At 38.0% G+C, this 27552-nt stretch overlaps 1 protein-coding gene across 2 annotated transcripts in view; it reads right to left on the bottom strand.

The window, feature by feature from the left end:
* Positions 1-256: 256 nt before the first annotated feature.
* Positions 257-27552, bottom strand: part of LOC126269161 (WD repeat-containing protein 11-like) — a 220153-nt gene continuing 192857 nt past the window's right edge. For both annotated transcript variants that reach the window (XM_049973970.1, XM_049973972.1), the window contains exons 20-24: positions 19987-20140; positions 19719-19885; positions 18376-18643; positions 767-902; positions 257-638 (exon numbers count right to left, since the gene is read on the bottom strand). In XM_049973970.1, the coding sequence (XP_049829927.1) occupies positions 496-638; positions 767-902; positions 18376-18643; positions 19719-19885; positions 19987-20140 (868 nt within the window). In that variant the 3' untranslated portion in view covers positions 257-495. The remainder of the gene's footprint in view (positions 639-766; positions 903-18375; positions 18644-19718; positions 19886-19986; positions 20141-27552) is intronic.

Genomic DNA, 27552 nt, shown 5'->3' with positions numbered 1-27552 from the left:
ACAGCTTCAAGAAAATAATCAAGGAAACCGTTCACATCAAAAGCATTAGGGTGACCGATCGTTAGTGAAGTTGTAGACACACCCATAGCTGAGCCGTATTAACACTTGAATTCAATTACCTTTCATCTGCTCTGTGACACCTTTTCCTTCATTTTGCTCTCTTCACCATAGGCAGATCTCTCTCAACCTTGAGGTTCAGGGACTTCTCCCATTTCCATCCAAACCCGTTTTCCTTGCTGAAGAAGCAAAATATGGATAAAATGCTAAAAGTATTGTTTTATTTGTCAAGTATTTCTGTAAGCACTACTGTCCAGCCTTTCTGTAACTTCAATAGAAAACCCCATCATAATAGAGTGATTTATTTTTTAATTTTGGATCATCTCTAGTCTATACTGAAATTACACTGATCACTATATTTTATTATTTCTGTTTACCACATGTACATTAAATACAGGTCTATATACATTCAAAATGTAAAATCTCACTTTCGTGTATCTATGACAGTAATATTTCAAATTCTTTGCACAGTGCTTCTCCAGCAGAACCTGCTTTTCTGCTGATATCAAAGGCTGCTTTGTTATTTCCCAGTGAGAAAAGTACTCTTGAGAAGTCCAGCTGTACTGCCGTAATTACAGACTGTAAATTTGGTTAAGGAACTTAAAAAAATAATGTAGTTCTTTCAAACACACACACACACACACAAAATCACAATATTTTGCATTTGATTACTCTAAGTTCTAAATAAAATGATGCAGAAAAAGGATATCAGAGGGCAATGGTACTCCAAAGTCTCTGCAAGCACACAAGAGTAGAGCAGCTTGCACTGGTCTGTGCAAGGTTAGAAGCAGCTCCACAACACGCGGAAATTCTCCCAGTGACAGATACACCAATAGAGCTTTATTCTGTAACATTTAAGCATACGACAAAGTATAGTGAGGTTGATGCAATCACTTGAGGTTACTGCACTTACTCAACATTGAATAAATATACTCTCTTCACTTCATCAAACAAACACTGCACACATTAAATGCTAAGGCATCTGGAAGGAGAAATTGTAAGAACACTTGTCATTTTCAAATTTAAAACATACAATGAGGTATAATGTATGATACATGAATTTTTGCACTGTCACTTTATTTTGAGGAAAATGTCATCCACCAATCTCCGAACTACATTTTACGGTAACATCAAGTGAAATTATGAAGACTGTATTAGACTTGGTTATAATCTTGGAAATGTTCAGATTCAATCATTATCCCTGTCATCAAACAGAAATTTTTATCATTTATAGTATATTTTCCAGATTAAAGTTTAGATAATTACATTATTTTCCCTGTAAGTGATGCTTTATTCACCCATATTCTGAAAGAGAGTGATGACAACAATGGAAACCCTCAGAATTAAGTACCCCACACAAAAAACTAATCACCACTGCAGATATCATAACATTTCTAGCCTTGTTAATAGCCACAAGTCAGGAAGGAAAAGAGGCCCCAAGTTTCTTCAGGTACGCCATACCGAGCTGAAGTCACTCACTGATGAGCTATCAAATAGTGTGGATGTTGATTGCTGATCTAAATACATCCACATATTTTTTATGGGATTAATATCAGGTAATTTAATAATTTAGTGTTAGCTAAATTAGAAACGTATTTGTGCGGCCCTTTGAACAATGCTATTTTTTAGGGTTCCTTATATTGTTACATAACAATACAAAGCATGGTAGCACCTGTCAGTAGCACTGTTTAAGGCTCACACAGCAGTTGCTGGTGAGTTTGCTTTCATGTAAGGCGTATCATTTGTGTTGAAAAATCATATGGCAGAGGTTGCAATATTAATGGTGTATTATGCTAAATGCTGGAATGCGAAAGTTTTTTGCTGGTAAGTGCTACCCGTTAATAAATCAACACAAAGCACCAACTTGAAAGGTAAAATGCTGCATAGCAATGATTTCATAGTTTGCGTAAGTGATGAGAATGATGTGGGAAGCAATGAAGCTGGTGTCTGCATTGAAGCTCTGAAGAATTTCCTTGAAGAAAATAAACAGAAAAACATGACTGCCACTACTGTCCCACATCGGTATGATATGATCAACAACTTGTGTGTAAATAAGAAAAACAAATATTATAATTAAGGCACTATGTTCAAACTATGGAAATTGTTCAATTTTAGATATAGGAAAGTTGGATAGAGGTCAACACACTAACAACGGATTTCCATTTGATTTATGCAGGTGAACGTTATTTGTGTGAAAAATTAAATCAAATAATAAAAGAAAGGATCAAATTGAAAAGCCTTATATATAAACACAGTTCGTTCACAAGTGAAAGTAGTCCTACAGAAACTTTTTTAGAGTAAAACAGCCTTCACCACATATAGGTGGATGCGAAGTGCTTGACAGCAACATCATAAATGACAGTAAACTCAAAATAATATCACAAAACATCAAATATATTACCAACAAAATAGAACAAATTGACGAATTTTTATGTGTTAGTAGTCCTAATATTTATCTTGTGAATGAACCAGGATGCAAAGCTAAAGAAGTGAGTAACATTAATTTAAGTAATTATAAAACAACCAGTGTCTATTGTAGGAAACAACAAAAAGGTGGGGTGTTGGTATATGTCAAAATTAATGTCCAGTGCAAAAAAATTGATTGGGTAGATAAACTTGCATGTAAGATGGTTTTTTGAAATAGCTGCAATAAAAATATAGCTTAGAAATAGCAGTCTGTACTGATCTAACACTAGCATGAAAGAATTTTCTGTCATTTACAGGAACTAGTTGACAAACTCTCACCTCATAAAAAACAGATTGTAATAGTAGGGGATGTGAACATAGACTCCTTAACTAATAGAATAAATTATCTTAGATATATTGATATATTACAGTCCTATAATTACACCCATTTGAATTCAACACCAACAAGAATTACACATGAATCTCAGACATGCATTGAGCATGTTATTACATACTTAAGAAAGGAAGAAGTTGTGGTTAGAACTGTTGAGAATTACATTTCAGATCATAGTGCATTAGTCTTAGAGCTTCTTACAGACAAAGAAATTGTATCTAACAGGGACCTATTTATCTATAAAAGAAAGCTTGACTATCATACATTAAAGGAAACCCTGGCACACACAAATTGGCATCAGGTAGGCCTATATGGAATAGAAGATGTCAATGAAATGTGGGACAAATGTTGTACAACATTAACCCATTGTCTTAATCAAGTGTGCCCAGTGGCCAAAATACTAAAGAAAACTGACAGTTCCAGGAATATTAAATTTCCCCCAACATGACAAAATTAAAGGAAGATATGAAGGACTTATTTTCTTTTCAGACACACCAAACTGCAGTACTTCCAATCTAAATACAAAGCCTGTAGAAAAGCCTACAGGGAAGCACTTACGATATTAAAAGCACAGATGTATGCTGAACAGATCTAGTAATGTTATGCAAACGGTGTGGCGTATAGAAAACAAGGAAAGAGGAGGGAGCAACAATGCAGTGTGCAATAACATAATAATAAGTGGCAATGAAATATTGCTGAGTGACCCAAAGGAAGTATGGGAGAGATTCATAGACTAGTTTAGTAAGATGAGAAGGGAGGATGTGATCGACCCACCGCAGATGCTAAATCCCAGTGATGGCGGTAATTCGTTCTTCCTGAGATGTGTTACAGAGTTGGAAATTCCCAACTGAAAAGCAAGTACGTTCAATGGCTGGGATAACATCTCAGTGAAATTTCTGAAAGAATGTAGTAATGAATTAGTAAAGCCACTACAACATTTAATAAACAGCTCTTTCAGTCAGAGGTCATTTCCTGACCTGTTCAAAGTCACTGAAATAAGACCAGTGCATAAAAGGGGAAAACTACAGATATACAAAATTATAGGCCTATTTAATTGACATCAGTACTTAGTAAGCTGTTGGAAAGGTTACTTCTTGATCAACTAGAATCATTTTTCTGTAAGTACAATGTATCAAAAAAACTGTCAGCATGGTTTCAGGAAGGGCCAGTCTACAATAACAGCTGTAGCTACATTTTTGCAAGGTGTATTGAATGAACTTGATGAAAGAAACAAAGTTATTGTCACCTTTTTAGACCTATCCAAGGCTTTTGACTCTGTAAGTAATTCTGTTATTCTACATAAATCAGAAACTTATGCAGTCAGAGGAGTAGCATTATATCTGCTAAGATCATACCTTGCTGACAGGAGATAATGTTTAAAGCTGTATTATACAACTGGGAGACATACACAAACAGTAAAATGATCTTATAGAATTTTTAACCGTGGAATCGCTCAGGGAAGCATTATCAGACCTTTTTTTGTTTATTGTGTACACCAATGATATAATATATTAAAAACAAAGATTCCAAGACTTACCAAGCGGGAAAGCGCCGGCAGACAGGCACATTAACAAAACACACAAACACACACACAGAATTACTAGCTTTCGCAACCGATGGTTGCTTCTTCAGGAAGGAGAGGGAAAGACGAAAGGATGTGGGTTTTAAGGGAGAGGGTAAGGAGTCATTCCAATCCCGGGAGCGGAAAGACTTCCCTTAGGGGAAAAAAAAGGACAGGTGTACACTCGCACACACATACACACACATATCCGTCCGCACATACACAGACACAAGCAGACATATTTAAAGGCAAAGAAGTTGTTGAAAGACAGGTGAGGTATGAGCGGCAGCAACTTGAAATTAGCGGAGGTTGAGGCCTGGCAGATATTAAGAAGAGAGGATATACTGAAGGGCCAGTTCCCATCTCCGGAGTTCGGATAGGTTGGTGTTGGTGGGAAGTATCCAGATAACCCGGATGGTGTAACACTGTGCCAAGATGTGCTGGCCGTGCATCAAGGCATGTTTAGCCACAGGGTGATCCTCATTATCAACAAACACTGTCTGCCTGTGTCCATTCATGCGAATGGACAGTTTGTTGCTGGTCATTCCCACATAGAAAGCGTCACAGTGCAGGCAGGTCAGTTGGTAAATCACGTGGGTGCTTTCACACGTGGCTCTCCCTTTGATCGTGTACACCTTCCGGGTTACAGGACTGGAGTAGATGGTGGTGGGAGGGTGCATGGGACAGGTTTTACACCGGGGGCGGTTGCAAGGGTAGGAGCCAGAGGGTAGGGAAGGTGGTTTGGGGATTTCATAGGGATGAACCAAGAGGTTACGAAGGTTAGGTGGACGGCGGAAAGACACTCTTGGTGGAGTGGGGAGGATTTCATGAAGGATGGATCTCATTTCGGGGCAGGATTTTAGGAAGTGATATAATAGTTTCACAAAATTCAAACATACAGGGCAGTGCACGAAATGTGTTACCATTTTGTTTTTGAATATAAACTTTATTGTCAATAGAATCTGAAAGGAACATATACTACAATGAAGAGCCGCACCTGGAGATTAGTTCTAACTCATCACATGCTCAATATGTCTACAATTTTGTTTCCTAATTTCCTTCAAATGAACACTGAAGTTAGTGATTACCCTATGGTACATGTTTTCCGTAATTTCACTGCAAGCTTGAAGAATAAGTCTTCTGAGCTCCATTAAATGACGTGGACATTTCGGGCAAATTTTGTCCTCTAGATACCCCCAAGTAAAAGTCACATGGATTGAGGTCTGGACTATTGGGGGGGGGGGGGGGGGGGGGCGGGAGGGGGGGGGTGAGACAGCAATTTTATCCGTCATTGAAGTGATCTGGAAACCTGAGCGAAATGATCCGCATGTCGAAATGCTCGTGTAAAAACTCCAACACAGTGTTTGCAGTATGTGGCCCTGATCCATCTTGCATGAACCACTGAATGTTGAAGCACAAGGCAGTAGCAAGAAGCTGTGGAATGAAGCTATTGCGAAGCATGCTCAACTAACGCTTGCTGTTCACAGTTTCTTCAAAGAAAAAGGGTCCAAGAAGTCGGTGACTGGAAATTTCTGCCCACGCTGTAATCCTCGGAGCATAATGTTGTTGTTCATGAAGCACTTGTGGGTTTTCAGTGGCCCAAAAGCATACATTTTGTTTGTTAACAACACCGTCTAAATGAAAGTGCACCTCGTCTGAAAACCAAACGTTGTTGAGAGTTTCTTCCCTATCCTCCGCCCACTGAGCAAACAGTAGTCTCTGCTGCTTGTGTTCTTCAGTGAGCATCTGTGCACAGGTCATCTTGTATGGGTACATATGAAGGTCACTTTTAAGAATGCATTGAACGGAGCGTCTGGATATTCCCAGGTGGACTGCTGCCATTATACACGATTTCCTGGTACTTCTCTGTACAGCAACTCGTACCGCTTCAATATTCTCCAGCGAACAAACAGGCTTAGGCCGAGGTCGCTTCGCTTCCAATACTGTTTCTTCCTGTACAAATTTATCGTACAACCTGTGGATGGTCTTCTTGCAAGGGACCCATCGTGTGTTAAACTGTTGTCGAAAACGCCTCCGAGTCACAACATGGTTTTTCGTTTCATGAAAAAGTAATACAATTGCCTATTGTTGCTGTGTCGTCAGTCTGCCATTGCTGCTTACTAGTCTCCTAGCAGCAAAATTGTGAATTACGTGTCATTTTGTAACTCAGTTGTTTTTCCAAGCTCTGCTGGTATTGCTGTAGAGATCCCACCAGGATATCTAATGTGAGTCATAAATTGTGAAAGAAACAATTGGTAACACACTTCGTGTGCCACCCTGTAGTAAATTATGCTGATGATACCTCCTTCATAAGTTGGGGCACTACAAAACATATACCAGTGCAAGATAATGCAGATAACATTAGCCTCATCACAAAAAATCTCACTAAAAAGAAATTGGCATAAAATAAGGGCAAGACAATTCTGGTGGAGTTTCTACTTAATTATAAATCAAGGCAAGTGGATACAGAACCAGAGCTATCAGTTGAAACAATTGATAAACATAAATTGTAAAAGAAAATATTAAGCACAGTGTAATTACTAGTGAAATCTATAATTATAATACAAGAAGAAGAAAGTGTTACCACATAAAATTTAGAATAAAAGAGCAACAGATGATAGTCCATTTTCTGCTGGAAGACTCTTTTATAACAGATTGCTAAATAATATAAAATTGTTAAAAGGAAACATGTTTAGGACAAAATTAAAGCAACTGTTAATTGATAAATGCTTGTAATCCATCAAAGATTTCTAATGTTATTGTGTAGAGTTTATCTTGACTTCTAAACTATTTTTAATGTTCTCATGTAAATGGACTTTGTCCACAATTATTAAATTATTATTGCCAAATAAAGCATTTATTTATCATTATTATTTATTTATAAATTTATGATGTAACACATTGATCACTATTAGTGATAACATGAACCAATAGTGACTAGTCCCATACTCTATTCCAGGTCAGAAAGGAACCTTGTCATCAGATTATAGTAACTAAATAACATGTGACTGCAAGTATAGAACAATGTGATCATATGTTGTGGATCTTACAATGGTAAATGTGACAAAGGACTTTGAATATCACACCATTGGACTGAGCCCATCACCTACAGCAACAAAAGAAAACATGTGGCATGTTTACAAGCAAATGCTTCACAGCACCTAAACAATTCATCAAGACTTGGGTTGGATAGAATTTTATGCATTATATGGACAATGAACTTTTGTTGTGATTAAAGTACTTTTAATTGTGCTACAGAATAACTCAAACTGTGAAGGACGATTCTGTAGGAGAGAACGTCATAAGAACCAAAAATACTCAAATTAGATTCGCTGCAGAATTTGATTCAAATGGGATAATAGGGAGGGTATGAGACAGGTAAAATTAGAGATATGATCTTTGTCATTTAAGTTTTTACGAATGTCCTCTGGATAGGTGGGATTACTGAGATGTGACATTACTAATATTTTAAAATTTGTCACTTGTTATTCTTAAAACAATGGCATTTAATAACTTGGCCCAGTAGTTTGTTTATGACAAGCATTTAAAGACATAGTATTATGAAAAAATGGAACTTCAAAGGATGATTTTTGTGAAATTTGAATCAACAATAACCCCTCAAAAAGCTTTGTACATATTTTGGTAATCAATTGCCTTCAGTTAAGACTATTTGAAATTGGTTTGCAGGATTTCATCATGGTCATGGGATGAATTTCATGACTGTCTACCAAAAATAGTTGTTCAAACATCAACACTGTGCTCTACATGACTAAAAAGGATCGGCATGTGATTTGCAGTCAGACAGAGGCAATCTTTGGCACATTGAAGACTGCACAACATTTGATATCTGTGTAAACATTTTGCTGTAAGAAAAAAAACTGTTTCTAATTGCCTCCATATAATTTATCCAAAGCTCTAAATCAGGCTCATGTCAATTGGTGTAAGGAAATGTTCAAAAAATATGACAAAAAAATTCACAACTGTTAACAGAAGCCGAAACTTGGATACATTCATATGGACAGCAGTACAATCAACTCTTTGGGGGTTGCAAGATGAACCAACATCAAACAAAGTGGTTTGTTCATGAAGCACATCCAAGAAAATGATCACCTATGTCTGTAGTTTCACTACAAAGCTGTCAAACAGCACATCAGATTAATCTCTCTCTGTCTATATTAACCCAATTTGTCATGAAAGGTCTTCTTTACATATAGATTTTACAAGGTGTTTATTTAGAGAAACATTAAAATGATTTGTACCAAAAACATGTTTTTCTCTCATTATTTTTCTGAAAACTTAAAATCACAGCCATCATTAGTGAAAGAGGATGAAAACAGAAAAAAATCAGAGAAGAAAAGAAAATACAAAGTAATAAGGGGGCTGAAACACACACAAAAAATAAGACATTACTACAAATTAGGTCACGGATGTAGTTAGAGAAAAGTACATGCTTTGGAATGAGTCTTCACTCATGAAAGCTGTGGAATGAGTCACCATTCATGAAATGAGTATTCATTTATGGAATTCTTAAGAATTGGGTAATAGTATGTACATGGCTGGATTAGTTGAACAATGGATCAAGTCAGTGTGAGTTACCAGAACGGACTATTTACCTTCCTCTATTTATCCTAAGATAGACTTTGAGATTTGAGTGTTTGAGTGAATTCATGCAAGATGTGCAATGTTTCTCAAATGACAAATCCCTCAAGAGGTATTTCTCACCATTGTTACAGCTGTAGCATGTAGTATTAAGACAGTGAGAGAAATCATGAATGAATGACAAAATACCTTTATGGCTAGAGGAAACAAAATGTATTTCATCTTCACCAGAAATTCATTAAATCATAGTCATAGTTCAGAAAGTAGAATAACTAAGCTTGCTGTATATAAAATATAGCATGAAAGGAATTGTAACTACCACTTATGGGACAAAAAGATGGTCTTCATTGACGTACAGATTAACATGGAAAAAATAGAGGTACTGGAACAGCAGTACATAACTCTGATTTGAAAAAGTAAGTTTAGCTACTGGAAGGGTCACTGTGACAAAGATACGAGCAATAAAACTGAACCAGAGAAAGAGGAAAGAGTTCTAGAATGTCAGAGAAAAGTAATTCCTCTCCCTTTCTACACTGGCAAGGCTGGTTGTGCAAAAGATGGGGAGAGGGAACTGAGGATGATTTTTAGAAGAATGATAAAAGAAAAGAGACCGTGGCAACTTGTGCATGGATCATTTTGAGATATCACAATCATTTCTTTCTACAATATATGATACTGATAGATCATGACAGCCACCCATAAACGAAATGCAGGTGCAGGTGTAAAATCCTAGCAAGGACAAGAGGCTTTTGTGGAGTAGCAATGTCAATGAAATTTATAAGTGCAGAATTAAGTGAATGAGGACAAGAGACTGGACTTCTTGGAACTAATCAAAAAGCTGCAGAGAGCAACTGCAAAAACATGCACTTGTATATGCTAACACGTATTCAACATCATTTCAACCACAATAATTCATTAGATGCATTTGTTCATATTTTACAGTTTCACAACAAATTAGTCTAAATGAGGGTTTAATTTGTCATACGTTAAAATCATGGATGCACAGAAAACATTTTCCACAAAGACAATATTTGCATTTGTTTTCTATGCATTCTGCCCTTAAGGGCCAAATTCTACAGCCGTAGTTAAAATGGTTATGTACATTTAGGTGGTTAATCATGGTATATGATTTGAAATAAGATGTGCATAAATAACACATTTCCAGTGATAAGCAATTATATCTATGCTATAGCATCCATAAATAAATTAGTTATGATCATTTTCTGCAAACAGATGGAAACCCTACTACTGAGACAATCATAGTCAAAAAATCTAAAAGTGCTCAAAAAACGTTTTAGGAGAAACTCATGACCTGCCCAGTCCTCCCTGCCCCAATTAAAACTTCTTTCTTGGCACTCTTTAGAAGATGAAATTGCTATCTACAGCTATCTGCATAATGGAGTTACAGTAAACTTGAATTCTCTGTGCAATTCAGCAGAGCATGCTGTGTCTTCAGTCATGAGGAGGACATTATAACTTCTACACACTATACACTGTTTAGTTTCCCAACATTCCTCAAGAGGTCATTTCAAGCTTAGATCACGTGTGCATAATTAATCATTAAATTCATCATGGTAAATTGCTCACCAAACTGGTGAACACTGCAATGGCATAATTCGAACCATTGCAGTGGGGCACAAAATTTTGAGGATTTGCCTCTTAGTGTTCACTAGCAGCCAACAACACCAGCTGAAGACTGCATGCTACAAAGTATGGTTTGTATATACTGTGAGGAAAATGCAACAGAGCAGCATGCTGCCTTTTTGGAGGCAAAGGTGACCCAGACAGTTGCAACTGTCTCCATATGATCAATTTGGGCTTTAGGCACCTGTATGAGCAACAGTAGAAACAACCCAATGCCAGGTTGTGAAAAGCAGGTGTGCTTGGTAATGCCTGAAATGGAATCTGGATCATTAACTGGAGGCTGTCTTCACCCACAGGTGCAAGATCTGTCAGACTCCTGATGATCAATGCAGATTAATGTGGTGGTGGCGAGAACGAATGCATGTCTCAGGGCATGCAGTCCTACTTAGTTTGGCAGAGAGGTGGATCAATCATGTTTTGGGCTGGTATCATGTTAGATACCTCTCTTGACTATATAAGGTAATTTTAGGGCTGAGCAGTATCAGGATAAGATCCTCCGACCTAATGTCCAGCTCTACAATAAACATTCTAGGAACAAGTCCATCCTTCAAGACAGTAATGTATGAGCACACTATTCCCATCATGTAATCACTTTTGTCCAGTACCAGCAGAGATCAACTGAATATAATGCTGATATTAACTCGAATGAGCATGCTTGGGGCCAACTGAAACCTGCAGCGAATCCTTGTAGGATAGGAACTGTCTTCACACATCGGATGACCTAGGTAGGGCTGCTGTTGCAGAGTGGAACAAGCTCGAGCAGCAATGTCTTGGTTGCCTTGTGGACAGCATGCCACATATAATTCAAGTGTGTTAGAATAGACAAAGCGGAGCAGCATGGTGGTCAATGTTATCAACCAGCAGACTTCGATTTTACAGATGTGCAAAGGTGTACACTTTCAAACAGAATGCCTTTATTCTGCATATTTTTGCTTCTACTTCACAATTATTTTTTCAGTGTCATAAGAGTTGTTCTTTCATTTTTGTTCCCCTTGAAACAAAACTAATGCATGTCCAAAGATATGCAGGTGGTGCAAAAATTTTTTGAATAATTTAGTTTAGAGAATTTATCAGAACTGTTTTACACATGTCCCTCTTTCTTCATAACCAAAGTCTCAGCATAAAATTTTTTTATCAACAAAATCACAAACACATTTCCACATTCCTATTTAATTCGAAGTAACCTAGTTAATTCCATGGTATCCATCATTCTCACCCACACAGCAGTGAGCAGTATCACGGTAGGATCCTCCAGCTTACTGTCCAGCCCTTCTGTCTATCATAACAATAGATCTTAAACCAATGTTCTGTGGGTATTAAACATCTATTTTAGATCTTCTGATTCTTTTACAACTACCTTTGTATCTCCGATAGGCATTCCATTTAATTCTTTTCTTAATCCCTATGCAGCAAAATTCTGTGGAGAGATGGTGTGCAGACTTTGAACAGATGGCATGTATGAGGGGAAATTGAGGACAAGATAAGATAAAATTGGTATACATTATTTAACCAAATGTATGCACACATTCTTTTGTAATTCATAATGCACCACTAGATGTCACAAAACGTGGATCCACCAGCATAAAACTAGATGGGGCACATTGTGTTGCCACTAGAAAAGTAGTAACACAAGAATGGGTCATTTGCAAGAGCTCGGTACTGGATGTCACCCGAATAACAAATCCGGCAGGGACATTTCAAGCCTTCTAAAGCTGTTCAATTCAAATGTTGGTGATGTGACTGTGAAGAGGGTATGCGAAGGAATAACTACAGCTAAACCAAGAAATGGTAGACCTCATGTACCCATAGACAAGTACCATCGAGCATTGTTGGGGGTGGTTGTAAAAAATCGCATGAAATAAGTGGAACAAATCACTCATGAGTTTTCAAATGCTACCAGCAGTCTAACTAGCACAATGACTGCATGTAGGGAATTAAAATGAATGGGGCAGAATAGTCAAGTAGCTCCTCATAAGCCACACATTTCTGTGGTTAGTGGCAACCAAAGCTTATGGTGATGTAAGAGCAACAACATTGGATAGCATATGACTGGGAAAGAGTAATGAATCATGCTGTACTCTGTGACAATCCAATGTAAGGGTTTGGATTTGACAAACACCTATAGGATATTCTCTACCACCATATGTAGGGTCAATGTGATGTACGGAGGTGATGTAACAGTATGAGTGTATTTTGCAAGGTTAGGTTGGGGTCCCTCTATTTCACTTAAGAAAATGATAAATGTGAAAAGATATGAAAACATTTTACTGCATTTTGTACTGTGTACAGCAGAGGAACAGTTCAGGGGCAATGAGTGGTTTTATTAGTGTGACAATGCACCACCATAAAACAGCATCTACAAGGCAAAGGTCTGTGGACAGTAAAATTGCTGAAATCAACTGGCCTGCCCTGTGTCCTGACCTGATCCCAATGGGACATCTTTAGGAAGAGTTACAATATCGACTTCACTCAAGAATCTAACACCTAATGTTAATAACTTCCCTGGTCTTTGGAGAAGAAGTAGCTGCCATTCCTCCACAGATAATAAGACATCATTGAAAGTGTCCCCAGCAGATTTATAACCATCATAAAGGCAGGTGTGGTTAGTTGGCTGATTTGGGGAAGGTACCAAACAGCAAGATCATCGGTCAGATCAGATTATGGAAGGATGGGGAAGGAACTTGGCTGCGCCCTTTCAAAGGAACCATCCTAGAATTTGCCTGAAGTGATTTTGGGAAATCAAAACCCAAATCAGGATGGTCAGATGTGGATTTGAACTATCACCCTCCCAAATTAATGTCCATTAGCTAACCACTGCTTCAGCTTGCTCGGTTCACAGAGGATGGAAACACCCTATACTGATGTCCACTAGTAGGTATCCAGATACTTTTGATCACTTAGTGTACTCCGGCTACATGCATGAGGCATACAAACCACATCTTTGCTTTCAAACAAAAGATCATCATCAGTCAGTCACATATTTATCTCTTTGCAAAATCTAAAGAAAAGTATCCAGTGTTATTACACCACTTATTAAACATCATGTTTCACACGATACACATTCATTACTACCCTATATCAATAATATAAAATTTATGATTCACTTTTAAAGCTATAGGAATCAGAGTATCTGCACTATTAATGAAAAGTATGCTTAACATACAGATTTTGAAGCTGAATGAACGTGGAATTTATGTTTGCTGTTTGTAGTTTTCTGGGTACTTTTCATAAAAAAACTTTCTTTCAGAAAGTTTATCCTACTTGAAGTAGAATAAGCCTCTTTACCAAAACAACTAATGGCATTAATGCAACAAATATGAACAAAATATTGTTAAATCTCAGTTTTATGACCACAGAGGTTCCTCCATCTGTATGTGAAGGGAAAGATGGGAGAGCGGTATAGATGTGGAATGAAGCACAAAGTAGACTGGCATGCATTAAGTTGTTGAAATAGGGACTTCAGAAAGTAACAATATTAAGAAAAGGAAAGTTTCCGCTTACCAAATAGCACAGATGCTGAGTCGCAGATAAGCACAACAAAAGACTGTCACAAATAAATAAAGCTTTCGGCCATTATGCCTTCGCCAAAAACAGACAGACACACACACACGCACAAAAATAAAAGCACACAAGCTCATCTCATACACATGACTGCAGTCTCAGGCAACTGAAATCACACTTCGAGCAGCAGAACCAGTGCATGACGAGTGTGGTGACTAGGTGGGGGTTTGGAGGAGGCTGGGGCGGCAAGGGGGAGGGATAGTGTGGTGGGGGTGGCAGACAATGAAGTGCTGCAGGTTAAACAATGGTCTGAGGAGAGGTGTGGAGGGGGAAATAGTGGAAAAGGAGAGAAGTAAACAGACTGAGTGCGATGGTGGAATGATGGCTGTGTAGTGTTGGAATGGGAACAGAGAAGGGGCTGGATGGTTGATGACAGTGATTGATGAAGGTTGAGGCCAGGAGGGTTACGGAAAAATAGGATGTAGTCCAGGCAAAGTTCCCACCTGCGCAAGTCAGGAAAGCTGGTGTTGATGGGACAGATCTATATGACACAGGTTGTGAAGCAGTCATTAAAATGAAGGATGTCATATTTGACAGCGTGTTCAGTAACTGGGTGACCACTTGTTTCTTGGCCACAGTTTGTCGATGGCCATTCCTGTGGAGAGACAGCTTGTTGCTTGTCATGCCCAGTGCTTGTTAGTGGTTGCAGCTTACCTTGTAGATCACGAGACAGGTTTCACATGCAGCCCTGTTTTTGGTAGTTTGTGACTGGACTGGAGTAGGTGGGGGTTGGAGGATGTATAGCTATTACAAGGGTATGAGCGAAGATAGCTACTCAAACTGGTGGCACTAATGTAAATTTCATGCAACTGTGTCAGCGTGATGATCGGCCTCATCTTAATGCAGCTGTTAGGCACGTTAACATGAAGCTGGGGAAGGCGCTGATGGCAGAATTAAATAAAAATGAATTAAATAAAAATTTAGTTTCTACAGGGAATCATAACTTTCTTGGCAAATGCCTTTCCGAGATTGATGTCTGAAATACTCCTCTGGGACAAAGACAAGGGGGAGATTGAGTCAATAATTAAATCACTGAAGACTGAGGACTCTCATGGTTATGATGGAGTGCCTAGCAGAATATTAAAGTACTGTGCTGCACTTGTTAGCCCTGTATTTAGCCATATTTGTAATTTTTCCTTTATGAATGGTCAGTTTCCTGACCAATTAAAGTACTCAGTAGTAAAGCCAATTTATAAAAAGGGATAATGTAGATAATTTTAGACCTACATATTTCTATGCCATCAGTTTTTGCTACAGTTATTGAAAAGGCTGTGTATGTAAGGATAATTGATTATTTATATCACACGATGTGCTATCAAATGTACAGTTCGGCTTTAGAAGTCATTTAACAACTGTAAATGCTATATTCTCTTTTTTCTGTGAGGTACTGGATGGGTTAAACAAAAGGTTTCAAAAGCTGAGCATATATTTTGATTTAACTAAGGCATTTGATTGTGTTCATCACAAAATATTGCTCCATAAATTGGACGATTATGGAATACAGGGAGTAGCTCACAATTGGTTCACTTCTTACTTTAGCAACAGAAAGCAAAAGCTCATTATCTACAATGTCAAGAATGGCTGTGATGTGGGGTCTGAGTGGGATATGGTCAAGTGGAGCGTGCCCCAGGGATTATGTTGGGGCCGCTCCTGTAGCTTATTTATATAAATGATATGCCCTCTAGTATTACGGGTAACTAAAATATTTCTGTTTGATGACGACACTAGCTTGATAGTAAAGAATGTTGTACACAACATTGGCTCGGTTTCAAATAGCGCAGTTCATGACCTAACTCCACCGCGTGCAGAAAATAAACTAAAGCTAAATCACAGTAAGCCTCAGTTTTTACCGTTTCTAACACACAATTTAACAAAATTTGACATTTTAATTTCACAGAATGGGCATATGGTTAGTGAAACTGAACAGTTCAAAGTTTTAGGTGTTCAGATAGATAGTAAGCAGTCATGGAAAGCTCATGTTCACGATCTTGTTCAAAAATTTAACACTGCCATTTTTATGATTCGAACAGTATCTGAAGTGACTGATAGTTCAACATGAAAATTAGTCTACTTTGCTTATTTTCATTCGCTTATGTTGTATGGTATTATATTTTGGGGTAACTCTTCCCATTCTAAAAGAATATTTTTGGCTCAGAAACGGATGGTTCGGGCAATAAATGATGTAAGTTCACAAACCTCCTGTCGACCCCTGTTCACGAGTCTGGTATATATATATATATATATATATATATATATATGACGATGTAAATAAAACAGAAAGAAACTTCCACATGGGAAAAATATATTAAAAACAAAGATTCCAAGACTTACCAAGCGGGAAAGCGCCGGCAGACAGGCACATGAACAAAACACACAAACACACACACAGAATTACGAGCTTTCGCAACTGGCAGTTGCTTCGTCAGGAAAGAGGGAAGGAGAGGGAAAAATGAAAGGATGTGGGTTTTAAGGGAGAGGGTAAGGAGTCATTCCAATCCCGGGAGCGGAAAGACTTCCCTTAGGGGAAAAAAAGGACAGGTGTACACTCGCACACACACACACACACACATATCCATCCGCACATACACAGACACAAGCAGACATATTTAAAGGCAAAGAGTTAAGGGCAGAGATGTCAGTCGAGGCGGAAGTACAGAGGCAAAGAAGTTGTTGAAAGACAGGTGAGGTATGAGCGGCGGCAACTTGAAATTAGCGGAGGTTGAGGCCTGGCGGATATCGAGAAGAGAGGATATACTGAAGGGCGAGTTCCCATCTCCGGAGTTCGGTTAGGTTGGTGTTGGTGGGAAGTATCCAGATAACTCGGACGGTGTAACACTGTGCCAAGATGTGCTGGCCGTGCATCAAGGCATGTTTAGCCACAGGGTGATCCTCATTACCAACAAACACTGTCTGCCTGTGTCCATTCATGCGAATGGACAGTTTGTTGCTGGTCAATGGTACCCACATAGAAAGCATCACAGTGCAGGCAGGTCAGTTGGTAAATCACGTGGGTGCTTTCACATGTGGCTCTCCCTTTGACTGGTGCAGTTGCTTGCAGTGTGGTTTTAGTTGCCCGAGACAGCAGTTGTGTGTGTGAGTTGTGTTTGAGAGTGTGTTTGGTGTGTGCCTACGTCTATTGTTGATGACGGTATTAATGGCTGAAAGCTTTATTTATTTGTGACAGCCTTTTTGTTGTACTTATGTGTGACTCAGCACCTCCACTATATGGTGAATGGCAACTTTCCTTTTCATAATATTGTTCCATTCCATTCAGGATTTTGCATTGTTTGACTTCAGAAAATAAGTTACGCATGTTGTCTCCCACTAAGACCACTGTGTAACAGACAGACACATTGTAGAAGAGAGTAGATCTTCCAGGTTTCCTGCATACAGAGTTCTGCTGAGATGCGCCACACTGTTCGACGGCTGAAATGGCACAGCAACTTGAAACTCCAAAGCTGAAGTACACTGGACAATATAATTCTTGTGGGGGAATCATCTAAAGTTTGCACAGATTCCCCATGAAATTCTGGCAGTATACAGACCACATGCAATGTCAGTCCAGCTGCAGTGAAATTGTGGCAATGATCTGACCAAGGCCACACAGCCACGGGTGACATTGAAGTCCTGTCATATTAACAGATTACAGTCTTAGTTCTGAATACTGTAAATAAAGAAAATTGCTGTCAAAAAAGCGTATTTCCAAAAATAACAGAAAGTGGGAGAGAGAAACAAGATATAAAGATATAAAAGGAAAATAAAAAATGTGAGAAAGAGGAATAAGCTACAAAGAAAAAGGAGAAATGTTACTGGTAATATAGAATAGATAAAAAGGGTGAGACAAAATATCAAAATAAAATAGGGAAAAGATGAACAAAGAAAAATGAATAACAGAATATGTTGGCAAAAGCTATATATGTATAAATCTCTATCGACACCCATCAACCAAATTGAATTCTTTTTTAATGTGATGGATAATTTTTCTTGTCATTTAGATAAATGCACGAAGTACAATATTTTGCCACTAAATTTTCACCTATCTCAGTAATCTCTCCTCTCAAGCCTCCCTCCCCCCCCCCCTCTCTTCTGTCTCAAGAATAAATCATCTGGACTCCTCCTTGCACCTGAGGAAGTAGCTATTGTAGAATAATACCTTCTGCGCTGAAGTCCAAAGATGATCTGCCCACTTGCGGAAAATTTCCTGCATCTCCTGCTGTGGTAATATGGCTTTGGCCAACCATACTGCTTGCTCCCACATACTGTATGAGAGCAGGTAACGGCAAGCATCCAGGCCTTTACCGATGAGGCACAGTAATTGTATGCCTTCACCAATATTTCCATTGGCAATTAGATTAGTGGCCACAAGTTTTATAGTGCTTTGTGCTGCTCCTGTTGACTGTATTGTAGAAACAAGGCAGGCCCTAAAGAATTAAAATGTAATCATTCTTTTATCCTCTGATTAGTGAATCATAAAAGAATTACTCATAAATGAAAATTTACGTAATAAACTTCTGACAATGGATAACTTTATAATGTGTGTTATTTTCACAGGTCTGAACCTGATAAATATAGATGATGAGAGCCTTCTCCATTAAGTTCTCGTATTGTCCATTTGTCAATAATAAGAATGTAAAATACAGAAATAATTCCGTATAATATCTACAAACTCTGTTTAAAAGCATGAAAGAGGGGAAATGGTTGAGAGGAAAACACAGGCTTTAAAGTGGAAACAAAAAATACGGAAAAGTATAAGCTAGAAAGTTCATTGCTTGACAAAATAAAAACAAGATCACTGGCACATAACCATAACAGGTGTTATAGTTTTTAAAAAATATTACTTGCAAATCCATCATTCACACAGTAGCTAGTTCCTTGGCTATTACAACCAAGTATTGTCAAAAATTAAAGTAAATTATTCATTTCAATTATCCTCAGTTAAGAACAGCCAAATTATGTGCAAGATTTAAAATTAAACTTCCACTATTTACAGACTTAAGACTTACATCTGCTTTCCATACACCCATCATTCACACAGTAGGTAGTTACTTGGCTGTTACAACCAAGTATTGTCAAAAATTAAAGTATGATAAATTTTCATTAAAATGGTCTACTGCACTTGTTGAGAAATTCATAGATGGAATAGAAGGAGTTGGCCAACAAAAATTCTTTTAAATTATGTTTAAATTGTGCCTCGTCTGAAACTAAACTCTTAATGGTTGCTGGTAACTTATTGAAAATAAATACTGGACTCCTTTCTGGACAAGAGTAAGTGATTTTAAATATTGTTCTTATTCCTAGTATTGATACTGTGTAATAGGCAGTTAGTTGGAAAAAGAGATGTATTATTTACAACAAATAGCACACTGTTATGGGAAACGATCAGGATGTTATTATGGAAAACAATCAGCACATCATTACAGAAAACTGCATATATCCTAGAAATTTCTGGAACAGATTGTTTCACTTATGTAATAATAATATGAAAGTTTTACTTACTTTATTGCATCTGTGTAGTAGTTTACATTATCAAGATCAGTTTCAAGTAACAACTGAACTGCCCTATCCATTTCTCCCAGGAGAATCAGCTGTTCTATTACTTTCTTTGTATGAATATAGTCACCTCTTTTGCTCTCATGCAATGTTACTCTTTCCAACTGTAGTTTCTGTCAAAATAATCACACATTCATATTACATAAAATATAAAATAGAAAGCATAAATTTGTGTTGCACATACAAAAATGTGTCTTGTTTTTCAGTTTCTCACCTGGTATGTGTACGGTTCACATAAAACATCATAATATGAATCAAGAGGCTGTATATGAGGATATCTATTGATGCGTTTAGTATCCATGGATGTTGGCGAGCCTGAACCAGCAGTCATATAACCAGAAGCATGTTGCTCCACGTCTCCAGTTTTACTTGAAGGAGAAGAACAATTTTACAAATATTAACACAGCCCTACTGTCACAGACTGCAGATTTCATAGTTAAGTCTAGTGACTTGCAGACCATAAGTTATTATTTACGCCAAGTGCTGAAAGATGTATTAGAGTATACAGTGCTGAATATTTTAATGTGTTCTGTCAGTTCTGATTAAATTTGTGCAATGACTGAGATTTGTTTGTAAAGAACATAATTTTAATTTTCAGCTGAGTAATAAGATTTATGCGATAGCATCATTTGTATCTATACTGTTGACAGAATTAAATCTGCTGTCATTTTTAAATTAATGAAGCATCTAGTAAAAAGTTAATCATTTACTCAGTATTTTATATGAATTTGTAAAGCATATCTTACAATCCCTTCTGCCAACAAACCCATATTTAGTGGTAATGAAATTTCTACTTTTCAAAGAAGCCAATATGTAACAGAAAACTTGCTCCAACCCTGATGACCTCAATATATACCATTAACATCCTATGATAAAACACTCATGTCAATCAAATATCTTACAATGAGGGCTCAGTGCAATATTAGTAAATGACCACATGAAACAATTAGTAGAAGGTTAAATACCAGATTGAGGGAATTTTGTTGATGCGTATCTTACATGACATGTGTCAGTAATGGGTAATTATGAGTCTCTCATAACATCAGCTTTGCTACTCAGTGAAGGGAAATAGATCAGAGTGCTCTATGTAACTCTGAAATCAGAAAAGTCTATATGTAGTCCTAACTTCCTCATGCATTACCATCTTTCCTGTTAGCAGCAGAAAGCATGAAGGGATTTGTAAAATTAAAAGTACTCAATATTAGTTATGTTTGGAATTTTACATCATCTAACTTAATACAGTCCACAATAAATGAAATATTTATTCCAAGATGAATTTTGTAACAGTTCTTCTCTGCTGCAAATTATCCTTGTTGCTTAGAGTACAGACTGTGATCTTTCATTCAATTTTTTGTACTATATGCTTACAACAGAGTAGTAGCTATACAAAGCACCATTACTGACATTTTTTGTAAATGGTCATAGTTTCTCTCTCTCTCTCTCTCTCTCTCTCTCTCTCTCTCTCTCTCTCTCTCTCACACACACACACACACACAAAAAGGTACCAGGAAAGGATTGACGATTAGAGTGTAATGTGCTATTGACAATGAGGTTATTAGAGATGAGCTAAAGCTCAAATAGGAAAAGAATGATGGAGGACATCAGCCATGTCCTTGCTTTAATTAATTCAGGGAAACAACATCAACAAAAATCTGGATGCTGCTCCCAGGTGCTTGTTTGAGTGCCATAACTAGTGTATCATATTTTTTGGTAATTTCAATAAAACACTTGGAGTGATATAACAACTCACTGCAAAAAATTTATACATTTGGGTTCTTATCATAAATAACTGAATTCAATTTGAGAGAAAGACAAATTATGGAAAAAAGAACATTCTTAGGGGGAGGGGAAGGGCATGTCTTCATGTAGTCTATTGAAACAGATCTTAGGTGAAAGCAGTCAAAAAAGCAAAGTAGTCTCTTCTGGTCGGTGAATGGAAGAAATTACTGATTATGATACAGTCCAAACACACTTTTAAGCAAAGGCTTGCATCAACACACACACACACACACACACCCCACACACACACACACACACACACACACACACACACAGTAAATATAAAAATTATGTTATACTTCAGGGGAAAATTTCATTACTTCATTACCCATGAGTATTTGAACTCGATATCATAAGGGACTTTGGTTATACATGGAGAGCTATCACTTATTTTTCTATTGGATCCTTCACAATTTGAACATGAAAGATGGTAGGTTGGTAGAGGTACTGCAGTACCTTCTTATGGCTGAACAATTGCTTGCAGAGTTATTTGTAAATTTTCTTCTCAATGCAGTCACTCTTTTGATGCACAAATAGAGTCTGCAATTACAGCATCACAAATACAATAATACTAATGCAGATATATTAATAGAGTTCAACTGCTCCCCCCCCCCCCCCTCCTCCTTCTCCTCCATCCTCCCCTTTCCCATGAAGTGTCATAACCTCCTCCTGAGCATTGACAACTACAGGGAAGTATTAACTCACTTCAGGATACTTTATAAAAGAAAAAAGGTTATATGAAATTAAGATCAACACATTTACTGCAGATAAATTTTGTATCTCCCATTCAATATTTTCTGTTACCTTCCGCATCTCTATGCCATTTATTTATTTATTTACGTACTCTGATTCTTCCACCTGTGATAACAGCTTTTTCATCTCAAGCATACAAGCCACAAACCTCTACCAAAAAGCAGATGATGCCCTGGAAGGGAAATGGGGGAGAAGGAATTTTTTATACCTAATATAATTTAGTCACATTATCCTCATCTATAAAACTGAAAATTCAATTTAGAAGGTTAAGGATTTATGGGTCTAGTTCTAATTGTTGCCATCATCTCTATCAGTATTACTTCACGACCTGGTACCATAACTTTATCCACAATTTATGCTGAATCCAGTTTCAGCAGATGCTGGATTTAAAAACTAATCAATTTATGCATCTCCACTCACTTTGTTTCACATGCTCAAGCTGCATCATTTTAATCATCCTGGCCAACCATTACTTTTCTTAATCAGCATTTAAATGCTCTGGATGACAAATGTAGCTCACCACTTGCAAAATCTTCAACTTAATAGGAGCGACATTAACCATTTTCTCAAATGAATACAAACTGTTAACTATTCAAATTTGATTTGCTCCCATTCATTTGAAATTTGTTTCTTCATATAAATGACCACCAACAGAAATTTTTTGCCTAGTACTTATTAACTGCAGACCGTAGATGGAAGGACACACTAATCACAACAGTTCTTCTGTAATAACTATTTTATGTCAGGAAATATAAAATATGACACTTTCATAGATACAGGATGCCTCCCTTTTATGTCTATCTCTTATAAATCCTCTGAAATGAAATTCTTGCAGCCAAAGAATATATTTCAGGTTCCTATCAGTATACTTGCTTTCTGCAGGCATGTAGGATCTGAACCCTGTATTTTTTGTAATTTGTTAATTTCTTCTGTGATTTATTTGTTCTTTCTGCAGAAACTATGCCCATTTTCTTGAGGTTAATGACTACTTTTCTGGTGATATCTGTGCATTTGTGACCACGTTAAACACATCAACAAATTACTAGGTTTCCATGTTTTGCGTGTGCTTTTATCTCGCATCTGTATACGCAGTTAATGAAAGGCTGCTCCAGTTGATGACATACATTTTATTTAAGTCCACAACTGGATGTTTACAAGTGGATCTGAAAACTGTCTGTTGTAAACCATACAATTAATCATTTGACATTGTTTCACAACTTCACGATTTTCAGATCCACCTGAGAAGGCCTAAATGTAAAGGCCAGAACCAGTTGTGAACATTAATAAAATCTATAACAGAAAATGGAGTGGCCTTTCATGAACTTCAACAAATAATAATATTTTAAATTCAATGCCAGACATTTTATTAATTTATTTCATTTTAATAATTCTGGCCCTACAGCACATTCTTCCATGCCAGACTTATTTATTTATTGACTTGGAACATAAAGACCATATGGACCCTACCCAAACCAACCAGCCATTATTTACCTTTTATCATTACATCCATTTTGACATATATGTTACAAAGAGTTTTATTTAAAATATTAATCTAGAAGACACAGTTTAGCAGATACATGTACAACAGATGCAGGTACAACCACAACAGCCATAACAGAAAAAAGATTATTGTCAGTCAGGATCCGATGATTTATAGCTTTTACATATGAAAACAAAAAATCATTGTTTGGCACAATCCCTATATGTCATTTCTTTATTAAAACCACCAATCTCGTCTAAACAACAGACCATATTTAGGTAATTTCTCTCCTCCTCTTCTACTTCTACTTCATTTTCTATTTCCAGTTTCTCAGGTTGGGTTGTGAAAAACACTTCTATTGTTGTCTGTCTCTCCATAACATCTCTTTCGGTTTTCCGCCCATTTTCTCAGTCAACTCCCTCACTATATCTGCCCATTTCTTTCTGTGTTTTCTTTATGGTTACTTTTGAATTAACCTTTCACAAAATATTTTTTGTGGCACTTTCTCCTCTCCACTTATCATGTGTGTACACCCCTTCAGCTTTTCCTGAAGTTTCAAGATTCTGGTCCTTTTTCTGATCTTCTCATTTCTGATTCTATCCTTTCTTGTCTTTCACTCAATATCTCTGGAAAAATTTCACCTCTACTTTCTACATTCTTCTCTCTTCCTTTTTTGTTGTTTGTTTCATGTACCAGCTGCATATGCTAGAACAGATTCATAATAAGATGAATATAGAATATTTTACCTTCTGCCAAGACATCAATGTTCCACAAAATATTTCTTATGCCCTAGCAGAAGCTGTTTGCTTGCTGTACTCTTTTCCCAAATTCATTGGCTAACCTGCCACCATTTATGATCACACTTCCTAAGCACTTGCAAGGTTGTCCTTAATACCAGAGTGTGGCCTGTTGTTTGACCAAAACTGGAGTTTTAATAAGGAAGTGACACAATAATTTTTTAACCAAATCATGACTGTTCTGAAAAAGCATAGTTTTCCTATGGTCGAGGGGTACAGTCTTTGACTAATATTCAAAACTACTTGGGTCCTGGATTCATCAAAGAGGGTGGAAGAGCAAACAAGAGTTTCAGACCAGCAACCTCCTGGCCTTGGGGTGGGAAACTGCCCATAAAAGTTAGAAGAATCAGCAATAACCAACACCAGGAGGATGCAGATGGCAATGGAAACCACTGTGTTAAAGAGAAACAATGTGAATGCACAGGGCATGTGGCCTGTAATTGAAAATGTCAAGATGATGATGATGATGATGATGATAACCCAAGCTTCAAGATAAGCCTCCCATTTGGATTTCTGGGAGGAGGCCGCCAAGGAGGATAAAAATATTGAATAAACCAACTAAAGTGCAACATTCTGTGAACTGCAGTTTGGAATGTTGGAATGAGATAGGGAGACTAGAAAACCTTAAAAGGGAAATGCAAAGACTCAGTCTTGATGTTGTGGGGGTCATTGAAGTGAAATGGAAGGAAGATAGTAATTTATGGTCAGATAAATGAAGGATAATACCAACATCATCAGAAAACTGTAAACAAGATTAGGATTCATTGTGAATAGGAAGGTAGAGCAGAGAATGAGTTACTGTGAACAGTTCAATGATGGAAATAACCCATTCAGAATTGGCAGCAAACCAGTACCAACAACAGTTTCCATATACATGCTGACGATACAAGGAGAAGATGAAGACACAGACAAAGTATAGCAGGTTACTGAAGGATAATTCAGTAAGTAAAGGGAGATGATAATTTAATTTTAGTATTCCCACCAGCACACATTGGAATGGAGGTAGATGAATTGGCGTGGTTAATGTGGCAGAATAGTGTGGACAACTACCATGGGGGCAACTGCAATGCATAATATTATGGATAGACTCGCTGATGGAAGCGTTTCTCTGCCAGTGACAGCATGCCGAGTGGGGCAGTTCTAACGTTAAGTTCAACCACTACTGACCTCACCTAGTGCCTCGTGCCATGGACCATTTCCATGTGCTCAGTTGTCAGGCACCTGCGCCTGTCATGTGCTGCATCCCTGTGCACATCTCTACGTGATTTCAGACTTTCTGCAGGCCTGTAGATTCAATTACATGATGAGTTCTCATTTTCTCTTGTGGGCCCACTCACCAGCTTGTTGAGCTACTGTTGGCCCATCCATGCCTTGTGATGACAGTGTTGTTTACTGGCATTGTCATGCCTGTGCAGATACTACAGTGGTAATGAAGGCCATTTTTATGCGTGTGTGATGCTTCTGTCTCCTGCCCCCCACTTTCTGTTTTCAAGGTTTGCACTCCTTACTATGGTCATACAACCAGCTGTCTGAGAATACATTGGGCTGGGCAGAAAATTTTGAGGCACATTTTTCTCTTAAACCGTTGGCAGTAACTAAATTTTGTTGCCCCTGCCCCAATTCACTTCTCCAAGCACGACAAGGTAAAGGCAAAGTTGCAGCTTTTGCAGGGTCAGAGTGTCATTTTGCCTATTACATCAAGTCACTGGGCCACTCTCTTGGTGGCGAGTCAAAGGCCTGACAGAAATATATAATTCCGTGGCCAGAGGAGTTGTTGGCGAAGGGAGTGGGGGCACTATTTATCATGCACTGCCTTCCATAACGCGTACCAACAGTTGCCTTTGGACACACCTTCTCCGATTTTCTTGGTATTCAACACCCCCTTTAGGTTTTACCAGTGTAATCACTTGCCTTTTGGAATCTCACCTGCACCGGAACTTATCAACAATTTTCGGGTACTCGATTCAGGGAATTCCCTGTTTCATAAACTATGTTGAAGGCATCTGATTTACGCACGCGCATCGAAGTCATCGTCACCTGCTGGCACCCAAGAACCCGAAGGAGCCTTAGTGTTTTTCCTCTTAACCAGGTTCACCAAAAGGGCATTCAGTTTGTCTAGTCTCCAGATTGTCAACAGGCTTTTCAGTCCCTCAAGCAGTTTTTGTGCTCTGCTCCCTGTTTCGCTTCTTTTACACTGGGTAAACCTTTAACCCTGGCTTGTGATGCACCCCAGTATGACATTGCTGCAGTGTTTTCCTACTGACTTAGGATGGCACCCAACAGCCCATTGCTTATGCATCAAAGACACTTCCCAAGGCACAGTGTAATTATTCACATGTGGAAAAGCAGGCAATAGCTATTCTTTTCAGAATTAAAAAGTTTCAAATTTTCTCATATGGGGCAAGATTCCTCGACATCAAGCCCACGCTGCTGGTTTCCTTATTTGGTCCTCATTCCCAGCTCCCAGATAGGAGTCATCACCAATTGCAGAGGTAAGCCCTCTTTCTCAATAATTATTGCTATGAGATTCATTACTGCTCCAACGCCCAGCATGTAAATACTGGTGTGGTCTTATGGCTGCCAGTGGGGCTCAATCCAGAGTTTGATTAGCAATAGGTTCTCACATTTGCGATGAGCAATACTGGCAGCAAACCTTGTCAGATTTTCTCACAGCAGTGCAAGAGATCCTGGCCACCATGGCTGCTGGCCCACTTTCATGAAAATTGTTTTGGTTGCCCCAATGGGTGCAGATCCAATGTGGTGTATAATTTTTCTCCTACTTAACTGATTCATTGTTGTCTAGGGGTCCCCCATGTTTGCCACAGAGGGGCATTGCTATCGAATGGTCACCCACCAGCACTGTGTCCTCACTTACACGAGTTGCTGCATGCATTGCCTTGGCATATGACTCATTGGTGCAACGTCACCTCTACTGGCCAGTGATAGATCACAAATTCGAATATCTGGTCCA

This window comes from Schistocerca gregaria, chromosome 1 (assembly GCF_023897955.1).
Source record: "Schistocerca gregaria isolate iqSchGreg1 chromosome 1, iqSchGreg1.2, whole genome shotgun sequence".
Classification (NCBI taxonomy): domain Eukaryota; kingdom Metazoa; phylum Arthropoda; class Insecta; order Orthoptera; family Acrididae; genus Schistocerca; species Schistocerca gregaria.
Note: the sequence above shows the minus strand (reverse complement) of the source record. Positions and strands in the feature narration are given on the sequence as shown.